Source organism: Temnothorax longispinosus, chromosome 2 (genome assembly GCF_030848805.1).
Source record: "Temnothorax longispinosus isolate EJ_2023e chromosome 2, Tlon_JGU_v1, whole genome shotgun sequence".
Taxonomy (NCBI): Eukaryota; Metazoa; Arthropoda; class Insecta; order Hymenoptera; family Formicidae; genus Temnothorax; species Temnothorax longispinosus.
The window spans coordinates 3,547,644-3,568,179 of NC_092359.1; the positions used below are offsets into that span (position 1 = coordinate 3,547,644).

Sequence of the window (20,536 nt, forward strand, 5' to 3'; positions counted from 1 at the left end):
TCATAATTTACTGTTGCTGAAGAATTACACGTCAAGATTAGAGAGGACCGACGTTGATCCTCTTGGAGAGACGACAAGGGCGCTTATTGCGCAAAACGTTTTACCTCCTTGTTAAAAGTACTGACGCAACGTAAAATTCAATTTGAAACTTGCTTCCCCGTCTTGCCATGGCGGTCGTACCAAAGGAGTTTTAAGGAAAATTCGTTAAGCGATGTTTTCAAGTTACTGGCTACAATAATAATTTAGCATAATCGTTGCACGCAGCAGAGGCAATCGATACTTTTATATCGTTTAACGTTATCCGTTAAAAATTTACAATTACCATACAACCAGAAAAGAATTATGTTTGTCGAAAAATTATGCGTTAAGTGCATCCATTTGTGAAATAAAATGGTGATTCGCTTGGAAGAAGAGCAAGAGCTTAACGTGCAATGATTTAGTTTAATCAGTTAGAACATTAACGTGTCGTTAAATAGGATTTATATAAGTTGCTTCCAATGTGAAATATACCTAGTCTCTTTAATTGCATACAATTATTATAGAAACAAAGAAAAAATTGCAATCTATAGCCAATGATGTAATCTTGATATTATCCCGTATTCGAATAAAGTAGGCCTGCCATTTCAAACATTATACTGTAAAAAAGATCGATGCAATAATCAACATATAGAGACGAATTATCAGTAACGTGACTCTTTTTAAATTTCGAAATATTCTTTTATACAAAGCGTAAATTTTACGAATGTAAATTACAAGTCTACTTTGTGGGCGTTCGATAGTCATATTTCGTTGCTGAATTTGTCCAAGGTGTGCATGTAAATTTAATGCTGTAAATTGCTGACTATACGCGGACGCATGTACATAATGTTTACGGTCGGGGGATTATAATTACGGAGTAGCTAGAGCAGCGAGTATAAAAGACGGGGACAGACCCACCCTTTTTCCTTGAGCTTTTGAAGTGCTGCCACTAGAAACTGTGAAAATTAATGCCCGGTTTTACCGCCCTTTCACGTGTTCTCTCAATTATAGTACATGTACAATAGCACGGTATCGTGTACACGTTACGATTGCCACAAACGACTGTTCTCCACCGTCTGCAATCCTAATAGCCTGTGATGAAAGACCACGCATGCAACTAACGATAGAAGTCGCTGTCCTTTATCCCAAAAGAGCAGAGTCATTAATTTTAAAGAACACCCCAGTCCCTTGGACCCCTTTCTGCATTAACAAAGAAAATTCCTTGTTATCTCATCCTATCTTTTAACAGCGTATACGAACGTTTCGCGCGCGGGTACAAAATTGTCAACTCCTCTCCGTGATATTTGTTATACCCCTTGCTTATAAACACACGTGATATAGTAGCGTATATACAAATCTGAATAAGAATACGCAACAATAATATGCAATCCATTTTCATGCAGTCCATAAATTCTATCCGAGTTACAGAGTATCTTGATAATGAAGTGTAAAACGCTAAAAATTCACTTCATCATTTCCTGGCCCTTTATATAGAACAGGATATATAGGGATTTTACGAGGGGTTGTCGTTTGCATCCAGTATATAAAACGTTGAATAACGGCGCTATCAAAGGACTATGTACATTGTAGCTGTCATGTTATTCGGCGATTGCATATACACACCGCTACGTCATCATATATTTCCATCTTTCGTCGGTATTGTAAGTGAGCGCTTTATTTAACCATTTCACTTGAGCCCCATTTTTACGTATGTAATCCGCCTTCCGCGCGCGCCGTATCGCACGCGAAAATCTATGAAACGTCACACACCGCACGGAATACGGAGCCTTCGATAGCTTCGCGTGATTTTTATTGCCGTATTATAGCCGCCGAGCCCCGCGAAGGAGAGAAATTCGTTTCGACGATATTTCTTCGGCGGAAACTAGGCCGAGGAGGGGATCGATATTTTTAACGAGAAAACCGGGCGCGGGCGGGTTTCCGCGAAATGCAATGATTTCAGCCGCTTCTGGCTTCCGCATGGCCGCTAATGAGAATTTTGCCGAAAGTTTAATTGGCTCTATCATAATTTTGTACGGCGCGCTATCAAGTCGCGGTTTAATCAAGTCGCGCTTCATTACCGCAAGATTCATGCCTGTATTCGTCTTTCTGAATTTACTCTCTCGCCTTTCTGATTCATTATCTATAAGGTGACGACGACGACGGCCGGCGCGGCGGCGCGGCGGCTGTTGCCACCGTCAATTATCTAGTTTAATTTTGTCGGAAATATTTATCTCGTGCTGATTACAATTGCGTCACCTATAAAATTTACTTTTATTCTATTTTCGCGTTCTATTACATTTTTCTACTATTCTACGAATGTATTGTTAAAAAGTTCCATAAATGTTCTTTTTAGTAAAATAATAATCAACATATTTAGAAAATTTATAATGTTTAATATTTGGATGTAAATATCAGCGCTTCGTTCTTAGCCCGTTATTCTTTATATCTATTAATCCCAATTGTCAACGATTTTAGAAAGGAGTTATGTACTTTGACTAATTTTCTTCGCCTTTGTTGATTCGGTTTTAATATAGTTAAGTAAGCGTAAACGTTCATTCACGTGAATGCCGGCAGAACATAATGCGCGAGGAATCGCTACGAGTTGATGCAATCAGCTTGCATCGCTGCAATATCTGGCACTCGCGACGATTAAAAAATTCTACCTATTGGCTTATGGCGGACATATTGATTTTCGTGCAATCGGCAAATGGAAGTATCGTGTAGGTGCTTATCTGTAAGCGGCTTTCGCGCGAATCTAAAAAACACGTATGCAGCGTGGTGGTGGACCAAAATAAGATAAACTGGTATCTTTATTATGCTTCCGTTGTACGTGAGAAGGCATTGTTCCTTCGGTTCCTCTATCGGAAAGTAATCGTGAGAATGGTCCGATTATCGTTTACGTGTTACATATACCGCGTATGTATACTCTCTAACGGTTTTCCATTTACGAGAAACGGAAATACGACGCGCACTTATTGATCGCACCCAAGTGACTCGAATAATTTCGAGTCGACACAAAATATAGGTAACAAAATATTATTTCGCTCTCTATAATACTATTATACTATGACACTTACTATGATGCATGTGATGTATTCACATTATGTGGTAGTTTTATTACAAATACGTTTTACATATATTTATAATAAAATTACAAAATTATTTTTCTAAATTGTTTAATTCTCTTACAAAATATAAATATAAGAATATACGGAAAATATAGAAAATGCGGAAATTTATAAAAAAGTAAAAGAAGAGTCAATTAAAAAAATTTATTAACAGATATTTAATATGTCGATTTGTGTTGTATTTTATATTACTATTAAATTTGTATTTATTAATTATGTTAAAATAGTAGAATATTATTTAGAATAATCTAAATCGCAATAATGAGACAAAAACGAGGACAAAAATAATGTGTATTTTATTGCTAAATAATAAAGTTTGGTGTTCCAACAAATATATTAACACACTATTGACTGGAGATCAATTCGTTTTTTGTTGTCCAAAACACAGGTTCGTTTGTTGACTGATGATGAGTTCACTATATTAATTAAAGCGACATACAATTTAAGTAATTGTGCGCAGTTGTTACTCTATTTATAAAGTTAATAAAATTTATTTATCATAAGATTTTTGATGTACTTATCCTTTATTTTTTATTATTGTTTATTTTTGAGTGACTTTTTGTTTAACATAAACGAAATTTTGTTTTCGTTGAATTTTTTGAAATAAAAAATAGCTGATTACACACAAGCACTTTTTTAATAAAAATATTCGATCAATAATGTGTCAATACGTCGCGATCACAATATCATCTAATGATTCAAAATTGAAATTTCATCTCTGCTTATATCGAATGTCGATATAAGCAGAACCGAATATCGAATGTCACAGCTTTTATATCTGTTTATAAAATATCTAATAAAAATATCTAATCTCATATCCGTTTATTTATCTTTCCGTCGTCAAACGAATAAATGATGTTTTAGTTCCAAAATATCGCGCCCGCGCGCGCCGACGGTATAAACATATTAAAACTAGGATATTTTCTTGTGCGGTGACAAGCAGCGTGGGAAACCTTAACTTTTTCAAGATTTATATATTATTCGCGTGAGTAAAAGAATACTCATTACGCATTAAAGAGAGTTTCGGGCGAGACGCACTTGTCTTCCATTCGAGAGCGGCAACTTTTATCCACGCTACATTCGAGTGGCCCAATGAAATCTTTCCCCTAATACGGGGATGAGGGAGAGCTTTATCTCTTGCTTTAAAGTTCAAAACTTCATCTGCGGTGGCAATTCCAAAATTTCCTCTTTAAGCTCGGATGAAGCGAACGTAAGCGTGCCCGTATCGATCGATAAGTCTCTCTCGTGCTTCTTCTTTCTCTGTTGCTCCCTCTCTCCTATCCACTCCTTTCCCTCTTCCCCTCCTCTCTCTCTCTCTCTCTCTCTCTCTGGGATGCGGCAATTGTATACAACGTAACCAATGACGCAAAGCTATAACATGCACGCGTGAAATTAAACGACGACGTGCGACGAATGTAATGTTAGTTTCTCGTGGGAATATCTAATTTTTATGAGCCCAGCACATGTCATTGGGACAGCTTGTCTCACCGTGATATATGATACCAAAATAACATACTATTTTTGTGATCTCCTCTTTAATTTATCTCTTTTTTTCTCCCTCTCTATTTTTTGATAAATAAACCCTGTATTTTAAGTGTCGTCGATTTCTCGCTATAAAAATGCTTCACCCCATGCAGTCGCGTGATGTTTCGCTGTATATTTCATAGTAATCTTATTTCATTAAAATATATACGCCGCGAGATATCGCAGTAATTTGTATTCTTAAAAATGCAAACGACGTCCGCGAGATCAGCGAGATCCGAAATCCGTGGAAAAAAATCCCAATTCGCAGAGAGAGAGAGAGAGAGAGAGAGAGAGAGAGAACAAGCGTGAGGAGAGAGAGAAAGAGAGTATTATTTCACTTCCTTTTTTCTCATGCGGTTTCCGTCGCGTCAGCGGATTCACTGCGGATTTAACGATGAAATTGTTTACCGATCGTGACGCAATTAGTTCGGGCCCGAGTATTACTTTTATAATTCTAGATACATTGCGTCGATATACATGTAAATTGTATCAGCCGATGAAGCGTAAATTTATATTGGCGAACGAGATATTATTAATTGTTCGGTGCTCGTCTGAATGTACATATCGCCGTTTTTCGAGCTTATTTAGCAAAAATAGCTACGAAAAGCGGGAAAAAGGGCGGGGGAGAGAGGCAGAGGGTGTATCGCCGCGGTGCGCAACACGTCACGCACTTTTCTTCCGAATGCGGTTCACCGACCGTTCGGTCTCGGCTGAACGATAACCGGACTCGGCGGAAAGGGGAGAGAGAGAGAGAGAGAGTTAACTGCTGCGGTCGCGTGACGTGGTAAGATTAGAGGCGCGGTTGCGTTTCGAAGTTAAGCCGACCCGGTTGCACTTGCCGGAGTTAAACCGCCCGCATTTCGCTCGCCCTTATTTAGCGGGCGCTCCGCGTTCCGGTACACTCTACCTTTTTACCTCGGAGGGGTGTATTTTTGCAAACTCGCGTTTCGCAAACCCCGACGGCTGCGGCTGCGGCTGCGGCGGCGGCTCCGGCGCGTTTCGACACGTTCGCGTGGAAGAGTAAAGAGCGGTCGCATGCGAGCATACATTTACATATATATCCGCGACACACGTATCGTGCGCGCTGATCTGCGTGCGATCAATTTTCAGGTACCCTGTACCGTGACACTTTTAATTTATCAGTTTAATTAACGGTATTTATGGCCGCGCTTGTCAATTACTGTGGAATCGGCATCCGCGTCGCGGCGCTGCGCGTTTTCTTCGCGTGCACGCTTGTCCCTCCCCGAAAATCGTAGAGCTGATAATAACATTGTAATTTATGTATGTATGGAAAAACCGATAATAAAGATGGCTCTGTGCAATGAATGGAATTCGCAAATGAATTCCGATTTAAATGTTTTTTAATATTAATAGAATTTTTCGCAGGTCAATGGAATATTGTTATTTAGCATTTATTATTTTAGAACATTTATCCTTAATTTGACTATATTGAGCTAATTTGTTTCTTTTTTCAATTCCTTTGTCAGCGATTTTCATGCAATAAATGGGTGAAGACAGAGCATGGAAAGAATGTTTAAATTTACATAAAAATAGTGCAAAGTACTGTGGAATTACAATATGCAACGAGAGTAAGAAACATAAACAAGACTTGTATTTCAGCGCCGCCCGCGCCATTCCATTTTGTTTGTATCTCGAATTTTTCTAATGAATTCAGAATAACAATGCCTTACGAACTACAATCACGGAATTAATGATGTTTATCTCGTCTGTTGTATCATAAGTAGAACCATGAATTAAACGAAGAAATAATGTTATCCTCTTCTAGACGCTACCAGAACTTTTGTACCGCCACACAAAACACACTTGTATTACGAAACAGTATAAAAGAATAAACGGACTCGGCGGCGCCCTGTTAAATTGGGAATGGAGGATGGTCGGCACGCAGCTGAAAGGTCGAGCAGAACACGAATTTAATCAATTTTCGGCCGCACCGCAGCGACGCGGCCACGAGCGCAGCGATTTTAATTTATCAGTTTAATTAATGGGCATCTAGCGTACACAGAGTTGCCAATTAAAACAAAATCAATGTCATCGGGTCCCGCAAGTTCTTCTTTCGCGTCGCCGTCGCCGCGCCGCGCTGCAAATATAGTAGAGTATAAAAGAGGAAGCTCGGCGCCGCGCTCTTGCATATTGCGGAATCCGCAGACAAGCGGCAGAATCCGATAAAGTGACTGAAATATCGCGGGTATGTGTGTATATAGTGCTGAACGAACGTCGAACGGGCGTCTGCCGCGCCTTGTGGACGGGAAATGCACCGATATTCAACAGGGCGAAAATGCGCGCGCGTATACACGGCGGCAACACACTTTCGCGTGTACGAATTTCTGGAAACGTTAATAATCTATAGGGATATGTAGGTCAAAAGTTACGAGGACGATGAAACGACGGGTGCGGGATTGCGAGCGCGATACGACCCGCACGAATTACTCTTGTTAACGTCGTACCCCGCCACGTATGCACATACGTATGAGAACGAGTTGAAGCTGGTTGCTATTAACGCATCTGATGATAATTAATCCCGCGTGCACGCCAACGTCCCGAGAGATACACCTTGCGTATCGCAATTTTGTTTATGAAATGGAAAAGTTTATACGTTGCGATGCAATCTTCGCTCAGCGTATCGTCACGGCCTTTGCTTACACATTAAAAATCAATGTAACCGATTTAATATTAAGTGGACATAATGCAACATAATTGCTACACTCGGGAAATATCGAAGTTTTTTAATCTTTAAATTTTCAGATTATCTTTTTTTGAGAGATTTTAAGAGTAATGTTTTTGTATGAGATTTGTACATTTTTCAGAGATATTGTCTTGATTTTTTAAGAAATTGTCGTTTCTGAATTGAAGAATTTCTACAAATTCGATATAAAAGAAAATGTAATAATAATAAAAAAAATACAGAGAAAACTTGGGATATCTTGTACAGATATTTGAAGTTCTATTTTTCTATTACATGCTTGTCATCGAGATGCAGATGGCGACGACAAGAATGCCAATAAAGATAAAAGTCCTGTCAAAATTGATCGCCTTTTATTTATTTCGTGACAAGAAAAACAATTTCGATATATATTTGTAAAACGAAATTACGCGTTGCGTATACATCAATCGACTCGTGTAAACATATTAAAAATGTAAATAATTTTAAACGTCGGCGTAATCAAACATAGCTGGCACAAAACGATCAATATTTGTTCATATTCGTGCAACGCATGTGGCGTACTGTAACAAGCTCTCGCGTTATAAGCGCGTAGAGACGAAAAGAACATCGATTTAAAAGAAAAACTGCGTGCGTGGCTGCTGCCTTATCGCAAGAAATTTCTGTTATTTACATTTATTAGCAGACTCGCTCGTGCCAGCATAAAGTAAGCGTTTCACTAATGCAGCATGCAGTGTATGTCCTTACCTTCTCTATTATGCACACGAGATTTATGATAGATCCTACGTCGACGTGATGCTCGTCGCTTCCTAATATAAACGCCTCTGGTATCACTATATTTAGATTGACGAAGTGTGACAGTATCCCTGCACTTCTCGAGACCTGGAAAATAAAAAATACGGCAACTGTGAATTGTTTTGCAGAAATAAATCGAGATATGTGACGATTGACATATTACGAAGAGAATTTTAACGTGAAAAGAATCATATTAATAAAAAATATCGTAAAATCCAAAATTAAATTTGAAAACAGAAAAAGAAGAGCGATATTCGCGCGAGTTCTTTAATATTTCTCTAATTTATTTTATTTTAGCTTCGTGGAGGATGATAATATACATACACAGCTGTATACATCCAGTTGGATCTAAACGAATCACAAAGATAAAACGAAAATATTTCCATTGAAATATCGGACTCAGCGCATAGTAGCTAAAAAGAGCTTCTACAACAAATACATACAAGAGGCTATTTGTTTAAGTATTATTGACTGAAATATTTCTTAATTTTTCAGCAAATTGTGACGAACAGATTAATAAGTGCTCATCAATTATAGAATCAAAAGCTTTGTTAACAGCCATATTCACGTATTTATTATAAATTGGTGTAAAAAATTTTGTTTTAATTTTTGAATAGCGAGCACTTTAGATAACTTGTCACGATTTGAAGATATTTTACATGCTTTCGGTCAGAATATATGCTTGGAAATATGCAAACGCACAATACGAAAGCTGAGTGAGCATTAATTCAACGGGTTTCGAGTGCATGGAAATCGGCTTATCGACAACTTTGTCCGAAAATGTGTTGTAACTCGAAATACCGGGTTTTTAAGTGCAGTCCTTTAAATATTTCAACGTAAAACTGAGTGCTTCTCTAGTAGTTTCAACCTTTTTCAACAAAAAATCTTAAAATGGATGAATATAGCATATATATAGATTATATATATAAATTTATTTTCATAAGAATTTAATATGCTCCGTTCATTAATAATTCATTAATCATCTGTTCCCAGCAATCTTTCTCGTTACGCTGATTTAGTGACATTTAATTGTACAAAGATGTATATGAACATACAGTACAAATATTGTATTATTTAATGAAACAGGCAAGTCGTTATCTTAATGAAGAAAGACGTACATAAATATTATCAAATTTTATTCAGTACTATTATTTTGTGCTTTGATAAGAATGCTTTGAGGAGAAAAACAAAGAACTTAATGATTTATTTGCGTTTTTTATTTTTGGAGGTGATGCAATATTATAATCAATGTGAGAAAAAAGATTAAAAGGAAAAAAGAATATTATATCAATCTTTTCCCAAAAGTCTTCTCAATATCCACAGGAAAGACAGAAAAGAATTATCTCACGAAACGTGACTGAAATTATATAATTTAAAAATTGTAAAACGTTAATGTCGCGTTGCAAAGATCACATTCTCAAATATATATATAATATTTTATACTTCTTCCTTATACAATTTCGCTAAAACAACGCGAGCAAAAATATTACCGCTGCACCGTTTTCTTTCCACTTCATCTTTCGGTGATATTCGGGAAACAACGCGGATCTTTTTTCAAGCGCATTCGCTCGAAAAACCATTCCTCTATCCCGAGTACCGTGGGATGTCGCCGGATATACGTATGTCGTTTTATCGTGCGCCGGGATGCTGCAGAGAGAGAGAGAGAAAGAGCGTGCAGCTGCAGCGAACTCCGCGAGTCTCCGGGAAAGTTTGCCGCAGGACAATGGTCTACGTAGGTAGGTAGGTACACGTAGGTAGGTACGCCGCGCTCATAAAAAAGCATTATGCGAGTTTGAGAAGTGTATCGTTCCGCTGCCAACTTGGACGAGCGCCGGTCGCCTCCGACGCCGCGACGCGCGGAACTTTCTTCTTCTTCTTCTTCCTCTTCGCGTTTCGCTACGAGCGGCGGGCGCGCCGGACTGTGCATCCTCGGAACACATCTCCTGCGCATCGTGCGCCTGTACGGGCGTCGGCGGTAAAAATGTCACCGCGAATAAATATACAGTTGGATGCTGGCTGATGGTATTTTTTCTTTTTATCTCCTTTTTTTTTAAACGCTATACGCGCGCGCCTTCTGGCCGCGTATACGTTGCGGTTATGAAACGTCATGAAACGCCTGGCTGCTTTCGCCGTTCTCCGCTGCTTCTTCTTTCTTCATTTTTTTCGTTTTTACGGGAATATGCGACGGAGAGAGGAGAGACAGAGGAGAGAGGAGAGAGAGAGAGAGAGAGAAAGAGAGGGGGGAGGGGGTGAAAATCTCGACCCGTTGTATACGCGTTGTACATCCACCATTGTCGCGCGCGGGTGTATAATCGCATTAATAAAACGGTATATTCTATGGGCGACGCGTTATAATAGCGGTGCAAAGTCTTCTGTGCTTTTGCATGACAAAAGGAGGAAATTGACAAGCGCTGATGCTCTTGTTGTTACGCCGGTGGTGGATGGGTCACTCCGGCGGTACAAAAGAACCGTGGATAGGAGACGAGAGCCCAGTTAATTAAATCCCTGTACGTTTAACTGTCTTGAAAAATCTGTTATTCGACAAAACGTTGTGTCCGTCGGCTATGAACCCAGACGACAAGCAATAACGAGTAATCGTTATCCCCCACGGCTAGGTATGGCAGTATTGTTTAATCGACTGATATTTCTATTATCGTATTTTATTATTTATTCTCGATCCAAGTGCATTTCGATTAAAAATAACTCGTGCCTATTCTCTTGAAAAATTCCTCTCGATCCTGCCAGAAAATTTAAGATTAATTCTATAAGAATAATTATATGTTTTCGTTTATATGATAGTTCTTTAATCTGTCGCTTCAGCCGCGTTGAAAGTCTCTATTTTTATTAATACAATTAATTAATTATTGACGTGTTGACATTTTCGTAAACGAAAGGGCCGACTCCGGAATGATCGAGGGCTTGCGCTGCATGAAGTATGGAGCGCGAATTTGCGGGCTACCCAATGCGATACTATATTCGCAGTGATATACTCGCTCACTTTGCCGGCGAACTCCATAAATACGATGCAGTTGCGCGTACTTGCTCTCGCTGCCTCTCGGCGTCAAATGAACGGTGGCGCGGTCAACATGCAAAATCGCGCGAATTAAAAGTATGTGCGTTCTGATTAATCGGCCGGCACGCGACGCCTGTTTACCCTCCCACGGTCTCCTCGATCGAGGAGAGCGCGCCCCGCATATTGTGCTGCAATTGCTGCATCGACCGCGCCCGAGCGTCGCGAGTGACGTTTATTTTCATCGCGCTTGAATAACGGCAGATAAATTTGCGAAGGAAATATTACCGCGCGCGCGTGCTTTTCTCACGAAATTTTATCTTGCCGCGGCAGAGGGAACGGCCGGGCTGAGCGCCGCTATAAATGTTGCGCCATGAATTTTGTCCGCGGCGGACGACGAGCTTTTTTGCCGGCTTTTCAAGATAAAATCGCGGACCATCTGGCGCGGATATGCGTTTACAATTACCGCCGCGTTGCGAATTGCCTATGTAAATGTCGTTCGTCGCGCTCGCGTTTCGAACTGAACCGCGAGTTCTTTTTTTTATTTTTTTCGTTTGCGATTAATACACGAGCCGCGCGCGTCGTGCTGGCTCGGAATAACCCTCCGGCGAGGATTATCGACCTCGTGTATCGCTCGTTCCTCTCTCTTTCATCTCTTTTTTTCCCTCCCGCTGCCTCTAAAAACGCACGGATACTCTTATCTGAGGCACGGTGGGGATAAAAAAAAATGACGTCTGTCACGGATCGGGCTCCTCGAAAATCTCGCAATTGTGCGAAGGAGAGCCGAGCGTCCCGGATTTTCAGGAGTAAGGCTCGAGCATATATCAGCCAGGGCCTCGTTTCCCCTTGCGAAACGCTTCACGGAAATACGCTCTTTACGTCGGCTATTTGACCTCAGCACAAATATATCAGAGAGGTTCCTTATGGCCACACACCTCGATGTGTTCGTGGCAGATGCGATTATCACACATTGACCTTTCCACAATAATAATAATGCGTTTTGCCATTTATTTCATCTCTTATTCCATTTATATAAATTTTGCAAAAAAATTCATCTACGACAGACAAATTATCTATCTATTTAATACGCTTTCATTTAACAATTTCTCTTCATCTCGCTGTTTTGTAACTCACGTATTAAGATTTGTTATCTATCAGATATGCTATATTCTGTTTTTTTAATTCCCATTTAAATTACACACGGTTCTTAGAAAATAGACATGTTTGGAATGTGATGGAATAAAAATATCATATGATAAATCAATATTGTAGAAGTACAAATACGTATAGAACTAAAAAATCTGTTTGTCAAAAATATGAAATTCAAGAAAATCATATAACATTGTATATAATGATACAACGATAGAGAGAGAGAGAGAGAGTAGATGTCTCTCTCTATTTATGTTATTTTTCTCGCGCGCGCATTTTCTGTGCAGTGGCAAATATTACATAAATTTATTTTTCTCCTTTTTAAATATTTTATAAACTTTTTTTATAAAAGTATGTAAAATTGAAAATATAGATATTTTACTTATTCATTCATTGCTCTCATTTCATTTGATACCTTTTCGTATTTATTAGTTATAATCACGTAATAATTAAAAATATCTTCCGTTACAGCAAAATATTTTTCATGCAACCGGTTTCACAGTTGCTAGAGGTTTCGTAATCATGAAAATCCATAGGTATGACTTTTTCATTCGTCCCCGATCGTTCTCTCTTCCCATGCGTTGATTAAAAATTTTCATGTCTACAGCACCAGTACCTCATATGTTTGCTCGCGTGCTTGAAAGTAGTAGCGAGAGCCGCAAGTTTTTCATTGCAATATTCTTACTTAACGCTCTATGTATAAAACTTACCGTACCGCGCTAATACACAACAGACACGCGCAAATTAGATTAATATGGAATTCGGTTTAATCAGTCGGATTATTACCTTTACAGTACATTAGCTATTTATTTGTTATTCTGAACGCGAGGATATCAATAAATAATTCTGCATTTATTAACGACTACTCTCATATATTTAATTGGAGCCACATGTGTTTCATGAAAATTCTTCGTTTTCTTTTTAATCCGATTAAGTGCGGCGTGATAGTGACGTAAATTATGTACTGAAAATTGGAAATGTTTCTGGGGCGGCAAATCACGTTTAACGCATTTACTTGTTTTCCTGAATTACCGCAACTTTTATTTTTTATTTCCGAATCTACCGAGAGTATCGTGCGTCGATTTTTTTAAATGAAAAAAGTCATTCCTAGCTCTCTCGTAAAAAAAAAAACATGTATATTTCTATTACTTTCAAAATGAACACCACTGATGTTTCTCTGTTCTCATGGTTGAAGCTACCGCGGGGAAATAATAATTTGTGGAAACAGATCCTTGTTGCTCATAACCTTTGCCTTTATGGTTTCACCGGACGTGGTGTACAGCGTATATTTTCACAATAAAACTTGTTCTATTTTACGCGGGGCTTTTTCACGCTCGTTTTCGTGCATTTAGCGCGGCTAACGTCACGGGCAAGTGCCTCCAGTACCAGAGAATGCCTTTCCGTTGCGGAGTAAAAGTTAGAAAGTACAATTTAACAATCTCTTCGTTAAAGAAAAAGAAGAAGTAATCGAAATTCATGATCATGTCCTATTTAGACGCCAACAATTCGCGTACAATTTGTGTTTTTATTTCTTAGTTAGCTTTATTTTCATATTGTTCGTAAAAGAATAGTAACGACGCCATTGGAACAAATGTAATTTCCTCGTCGGTTGCCCTTTTCATTCTTCGCGATACGACTTCTTTCTACAATCACGTTCATATGTCAGTTTCTATCAGAAAGCGGCCAATGAAAAACGTCAGTTTCCTCCAGAAAGCGACGTAAAATATTCAATGCATAAATACAACGTCCTCATACGTCGACGTTGCGCGGGACGGCTGACCGCAAAGAAAAGCGACGCGGAAAAAGCGCGGGTTCGCTGGGAATCGCCGACGTCATCGTCGCCGTCTCTTGTCGTAATCCAAGTTCTTTTCTTCACCGGCTTGTCAAACACACACGGGCCGAAAGTGTCACCCGTTCGCCGCGGGGCGCGATGTATACGCGCGCTTCGTACTGAAATGCTATTTGCACGAGCCGCTTTAGCCCGTGCTTATCGCGTAAACAAGCGCGCGTCAATCTCGCTTAAGGGGTTACGCATCTTAACTCTTCAGCCCAGAATTTCTCCGGTGAACTGTGCAAACGTAATACTGATTACGACAATTTCGTAACAATGTTAACTCGTTGACAAATTATGATTTACTAATTAAGTACCGACGAGCAAGAACTTCGATAGAAAGTATTTAATGTAATAAATTCTGAACGTATAACATGCTTATATTTTTTAAAAATATGTGTCAGTTCTTGAGCAAAATGTGCCCGATATGTAGATAAGTTACGGCATATGCGTCTCTCTTACCATAATGCCAGATCATCCTCTTATGTATGTTTTATGCCGTACCACTAAGCACCTGTCTCGATCGTGCTTACGTTGGAGCTTTCCGCAGAGCGCGAGGGGGTCATAACTCGCGTCACGGTGTACCGTGGCACGTTCGTGACCGATGATATACGTAATGACGTTCGACGACATGTCAAACGGCGCGTGGACGATAGCCTCGCGGACGTAAAGCTATATTTCGGGGAGTCGAGCTGGCGTGAATAGCGACAGCCGACACGCACGCATGACACAACGACGGGGTAATTTGTATGAGGCTCACGCAAGAGGTTTCGGGTGACCGTGATACGCGGGGGTAAACTTTCGCACGCTATTGCTTCTAATTCCGATACGGGCGCTAAATCGCCCTTTCCGTAAACTCGCTTTCTGTTCGTGCATCCATATACACTGTGCTAAACGTAACGGGCGGGATAAAGCGGAGAAAAAGGTTCCTAAAGAGAGCAAAAGCTGCTTTGATGAAAGAACGTATTATTGTTTTGTGTCACCATGTCTTACAATACTTATAGGCATTGTTTCTTTCTGTGCTCTAATAATATTGATATATGTACATTAACGCGTATTAGTCCTATTTGTCTTTTCGATGTGACAGGATGGCAATCGGAAAGTTGCTGAAACTAAATAGCTGTTTTTATGTAATAAAAATGCACAGGGCAAAATGAACTAAATATATTTTGTAGAAGAAATTCATCATTTTTATTAGCACATAGTGCAAAAAAAATATGTTCACGAGTTTGTAAAAATAAACATCATAAAAAAGTTAAAAATTTGGCTGGTTGCGTATAGCTCAGTGATATACGTTCGGAAAATCACAGATGGCCATTTCCATGAAACAAATTTGCCTGGAATTCTTTGAAGGCACAGTTACAGTTGTTAATGTTAGAAAATAAAATTAATAGTTTTCAAAAGGTCCTTCACCGATCCTCCGCCGGTCTGCGCCGACTCCACCGATCTCTTCGTACTATAATATATGTTAATAAAAATGTCGAGTTTCTTTTACAATGTACCGTTTATTCATTCAGTTCATTCTGTCCATTCGTCTGTCCAAAATAACAACCATTTAGTTTCAACAATTTCCCGATTGTTATCCTATATCTAATTCTATTAGATTCTCATCTACTAGATTGCTAAAATCATTTATTCTTTTCTTTCTATCATTTTTACGTTAATATATTGTTATACACACGTAAAAACTAATTCTTGTGGCCGGTTATTTTTCATACAAGACTATTCAATGTAAACAAAGTTTCGTGTATAATATATGAAAGATGAAAAAACAACAAACCACGACAAAAAGTGAAAGACAAGCATAATTATAAATCCTGTAGTAAAAAACTTTATTAATATTAAGCTCTAACAATATCGTACGATGATTTAAATTATGCTTTTTCAAACACGAATGAATTCATCATCGGTCAATAACGTTTGAACAACAGAGCAACAGAAAATGATCTGATCTTTAAATAATAATGTTTTAATAAATGAAAAATTTAAGAAAAAATACGAATACATTTTTTAATCTATTTAATATTTCCGCAGGTTTTTCTATAAAATTGGATAAAGACAACATTATATGTTATTTTATATTTTACGTCTCGTAAATGTTTGACGCCTATACGTGAAATAAATGTTATGAAACTAAACAAAATGTTTATTCATATGAATTATATACACACACTTTCAGAGAAAAATAAACGAGGGTCTAACGAAGCCACGGTGGATAGGTGGATGGCGAGGTCAACGCGGTGTCGTTGACCGCCAAGTTGATAATTTATTCTGGCCGCTTCGCTGATATTTATATATAAAAAAAAAAGTTAGGTCGAGATGTCGATCGATGTTATCGCAAGTTCCTTCGGAGAGTGAAGAGCTCAACCAGGATATATCCGAAGTTATTAATTACAGAAACGTCAAGCCCAGGAGGGTCAAGTTGTCTCGAGATAGGTCAGACGCGAAAGATCCGCGTAAATGCCCGCGCACACAGTGACCGGTTTAATCTTTTTATATCTTTAGATCGTGCAGCAGTAGTCCCCGGCGCTATTTATAATCCATAGGTACTTCTGGGAATTGGTCCGGGCAGGCACCTGTTTCGAGGTGTGACACGTGAAGTCCTAGAAAAAGGTCGGGCGTGCGGCAGGGCGTTTCATCTAACGTACCATCTGTATTACTTGACGTCGTACTTTCTTCCGGCGAAACGGGATGCAATACTACGGGGCGTCCAAAGGCGGACGTGACAGACGACAGATTCGCCGGGATACTTACGTCGATAAGAGGGTCCACGGCTGTGTATGAGAAGCGCGAAACGTTCCGCAAATACGCGCTGCTGCTGCTGCCGCGAGAAAATGGGGAAAAAATTGTATACCTTCGAGCGGAGAGACGCTATATTTTCTTGTTTTCCGCCATAACGTCGCGCCCATCATGCACGTAATGACATGTCATTTGTAAACTGAATATAGTCGGGTGTGTGTTATCGTGGAAGTCACACGAAACTTCAACCGTATAATCAATGTGCTCGGCTATACCTTGCTGCCTCTGCCTTTTCATTTGCATAGCGGGAAGAAAGTAGACATGCTATGAGTTTATTCCTCAGGCATCCTTTGGATATACGCCTTGATATATGGCTAATGGTATTTCTTACGTGTAAGAATTTTTTACACGTACCATTGAGAAATGAGAGAAAATTGTCAGCCGCTCGTGGGAAACCGACGTAGGGTACCGGGCTAGAAAATATAACGGCCAACGGCACGTTAATCAATTATGTCGTAACGTTAATAAATCCCGCGCAACATGATTATAACAACAACGAGCGTTTTAAAGAAACCCACGAGAAAATCCATTATAAAAATCTCTCTTAGCCATTCAAGACACTGGGCCGGCGCTGCGGCCATTAATTACAGACGTCCTATTAACACGTATTTCAGCCCCAGAAGCAGCGCGGCGATAACCACAATATCCTGCTTTTTGCGTCGTGCCATCGTCATTCCCCAGTCTCGCCTCGGCTACGGGGAGAAGAGGGTGGACCAACCCGGCCTGGTTCGCGAACGCGTCCCTCGAATTTCGGGACTGTTTAGAATGGTATACGACTCGCTCGAGAATGAGGACCCTGGCATAAAAGCTCCGGTCATAATGAGTTCTTTCCGCCGCCTCCGTGCTTTCGCCTCGCGAATAAGGGAGAGAAAGGGGAAAAAGAGAGGCGATTTCCGCGCGCATAAGCCTCGAAGTAAGCCGCGTCGACGTGGAAACACACAGCGGTGAGCGGAGTGCCGGTGGGTAGAGAGAATAGCGAGAGAAACGCGAATACGACGAAGCCTGATGGTTGCCTGGCTCAACTTATTCGTCATTTTCGTCGCGGGCAACAACCATCGCGGAGTCTCTCTATTGTGCGCCGCAACGACAGCCAGGAATTGCTGCTGCTGCTGCTGCTGCTGTGACCTCATGTCGACACACCACGTGTCGACAGGGCGTTCGATTATATTGCGCCGCCGACGCAAGTCCGGGCCCCTATTTATTTTTAATCGAGGTGGGACAAGCGTGGGAGAGCGCGCGCCGCTCTTGTGATTAACGCGCTCCAGATTCGCTGATCAGAGGAATCGCGCCGCTCGGTAGATGTGTGCGGGGTATACGCTTGATCGAAACGAAAAGTGGAATGGGTCAACAGTGTCTTCTGGTAAAAGCGCACGGTCACATGTGCTTTAAACCCCGAGAATTAAACGTAAAATCCTATAGCGAAAGACATAAAGATGTTCCATTTGTTCCTATTATCAAGGTAAAATCGGAATCTACGAAATTAACCCATTGAGATCGCATAACGAATCTGATTTGTGATGTATACTTATCTCCAAATAGAAAAAATAAGGAGTCGGATTAGTTATAACTTTCTGCAACTCAATGGATAGTTTTGAAAAATAATTTAATTTAAAAAATTGTTATATTGAAGTTATATCAAGTTGCGACGCTCTTGAAAACATATTGTATATATATTTTTAATTTAACTCAGTAATATCGTGTTTATTTCCCAAACGTTGAAGCCAGAGAGCAACATTTATTGATTACAAGCGTGATAATTGGGTACATTTCTCAAGATATATTTCGTTTACTGCCAAGAAACAGCGTCCAACAAAATTATGTGGTGCTCAAAACACAACAAAATATTTGAAATGACATGGAAGGCCTAATACGTGTCCCGGAATATTTCAAGTGATTTCGCACTCTTGTCAGTTATTTATGACTCTTTAAGGTACTTTTATGTACTTTAAGGTACATTTATCTTTATATTTGCATTCTTAATAAATATTTATAAATTTATACTCAATCTTTTTCATTTTTCAGTTTTATGAAAATTAATGCCGCTCTCTGGCTTCAGGAAATAAATACGATCTCAATAGATTACTAATTTTATATTTATATAGTAAAACACGATTATCAATATAAATGCTTTTGTAATCAATGTCCCATCACGTTCATTTTTTCTTTTTTTTTAAATGTAATTCTTGGAGAGTATTCTTGCCCCTTTCACAAGTTTTAACGAGAGAGATTCGTGCGTATATTACCTTCCTTGCATGATAAATTCGAATTAGTTGTTCTCGATAAAATTGTTCGAACAGCTTTGAAGAGTAATATGTCCCATCAACGAATCTGATCGGTTATTGAATGTTTGAGTCGGGCGAGACACGGACAATGATCGATAGAACATCACGTTACACGTTATTAAAATACTTTAGCGATGGCTGTACAGCGATTTATCTTAGCCATCGTTTTTCAGTGGGGGGGGGGGGGGGACACGAAGGGATAAAAAACGTCTCCGGCTCTTCTCTCGTCATTTGCGTGAAAGTCACCGTTATTGCATGGGTCACTGGTATATAGGGCGCGTGTCGATCGTTACAAAGTCCGCCGGTACTCACAGGACGTACCAATGACGAGTTAGCGGGAAAGAGGATTGGACTTCCTGCAGTTCGTCGTGGTGATTCGAAGGTGAAACGAGCAGCGAAACATTTTCATTTCCCCGCAGGGTTCAGAATGACGACGCGCCAACGTCCTGAACTCCGCCACTCTCTTGTTAGCCCAGTTAAATCCGAGGTAGAGTTAATTCGGTTTGTTCCACGGTCAGGAATCTGGGGAACCTATTGGACTTTGCTTTACGTGACTGACCGTTCTGACAGTAGCAATTTCTTGGCAGACGCACGGTGAGAAAGTCATCGCGAGCGCTTTAACGCAATCCCACGTTACGTGCGGGATTAACTCGAACGAAATTAAATTATCATTTCAGCAGTCATTTTTCGTTCTGATTAAAACTTTAGTGAGAGAAAAATCGCCGTTGACGTAAAAAAAAATTAATTTATTCCTGCGTTTACTAAATGTATATTAAAAATTTCAATAATTCATGAAAAGTATTTAATAAAAAAAGCAACGTTATCTAATGCATATTAAATTAACAACCAAAAAATTCTCAAATTAACATGTTCGTTATCGTCGTATCTTTTAAAACCAGTAGTATTAAACCACCAATTTAATACAAATCTCTTAGATTATGTAAGAAAACTCTTTTTATTGTCAAGCATACGTGATCGTTAATCTGAAGAAAATTGTGTATGTGACATGTTAAATCAACATACTACCGATACTGATCATCACAATGTGTATAGCACATTATTTCTGCAAGAATGTAAAATCTAACTGCGACTTTCGATATGAAATATTCATGAAAACAATTCGAAATGACTCAAAAGTGTTTTGCCGTGCCTAACCGCATAGAAATAATATAACAATGTCGTTATTTAATATCCGAATCGACGCGATGGTAAACTTAACGACGCGATGGTAACCTAACGACTATCGAATATCGTCAGAGGCAAAGACGAGCACGAGTATTCAGTTCCGACCTTTGAGATCGCGGAGAGGCGATTTCTGGA

The 20,536-nt window shown here is 39.5% G+C and overlaps 1 protein-coding gene across 4 annotated transcripts in view; it reads right to left on the reverse strand.

Moving 5' to 3' along the window:
• The window catches only part of Dpr12 (defective proboscis extension response 12), a 276,297-nt gene that overhangs the window by 44,269 nt on the left and 211,492 nt on the right, over window positions 1-20,536 (reverse strand). For all 4 annotated transcript variants that reach the window (XM_071771541.1, XM_071771540.1, XM_071771542.1 and 1 more), the window contains one exon: window positions 8,098-8,232. In XM_071771541.1, coding sequence (XP_071627642.1) covers window positions 8,098-8,232 — 135 coding nt within the window. The remainder of the gene's footprint in view (window positions 1-8,097; window positions 8,233-20,536) is intronic.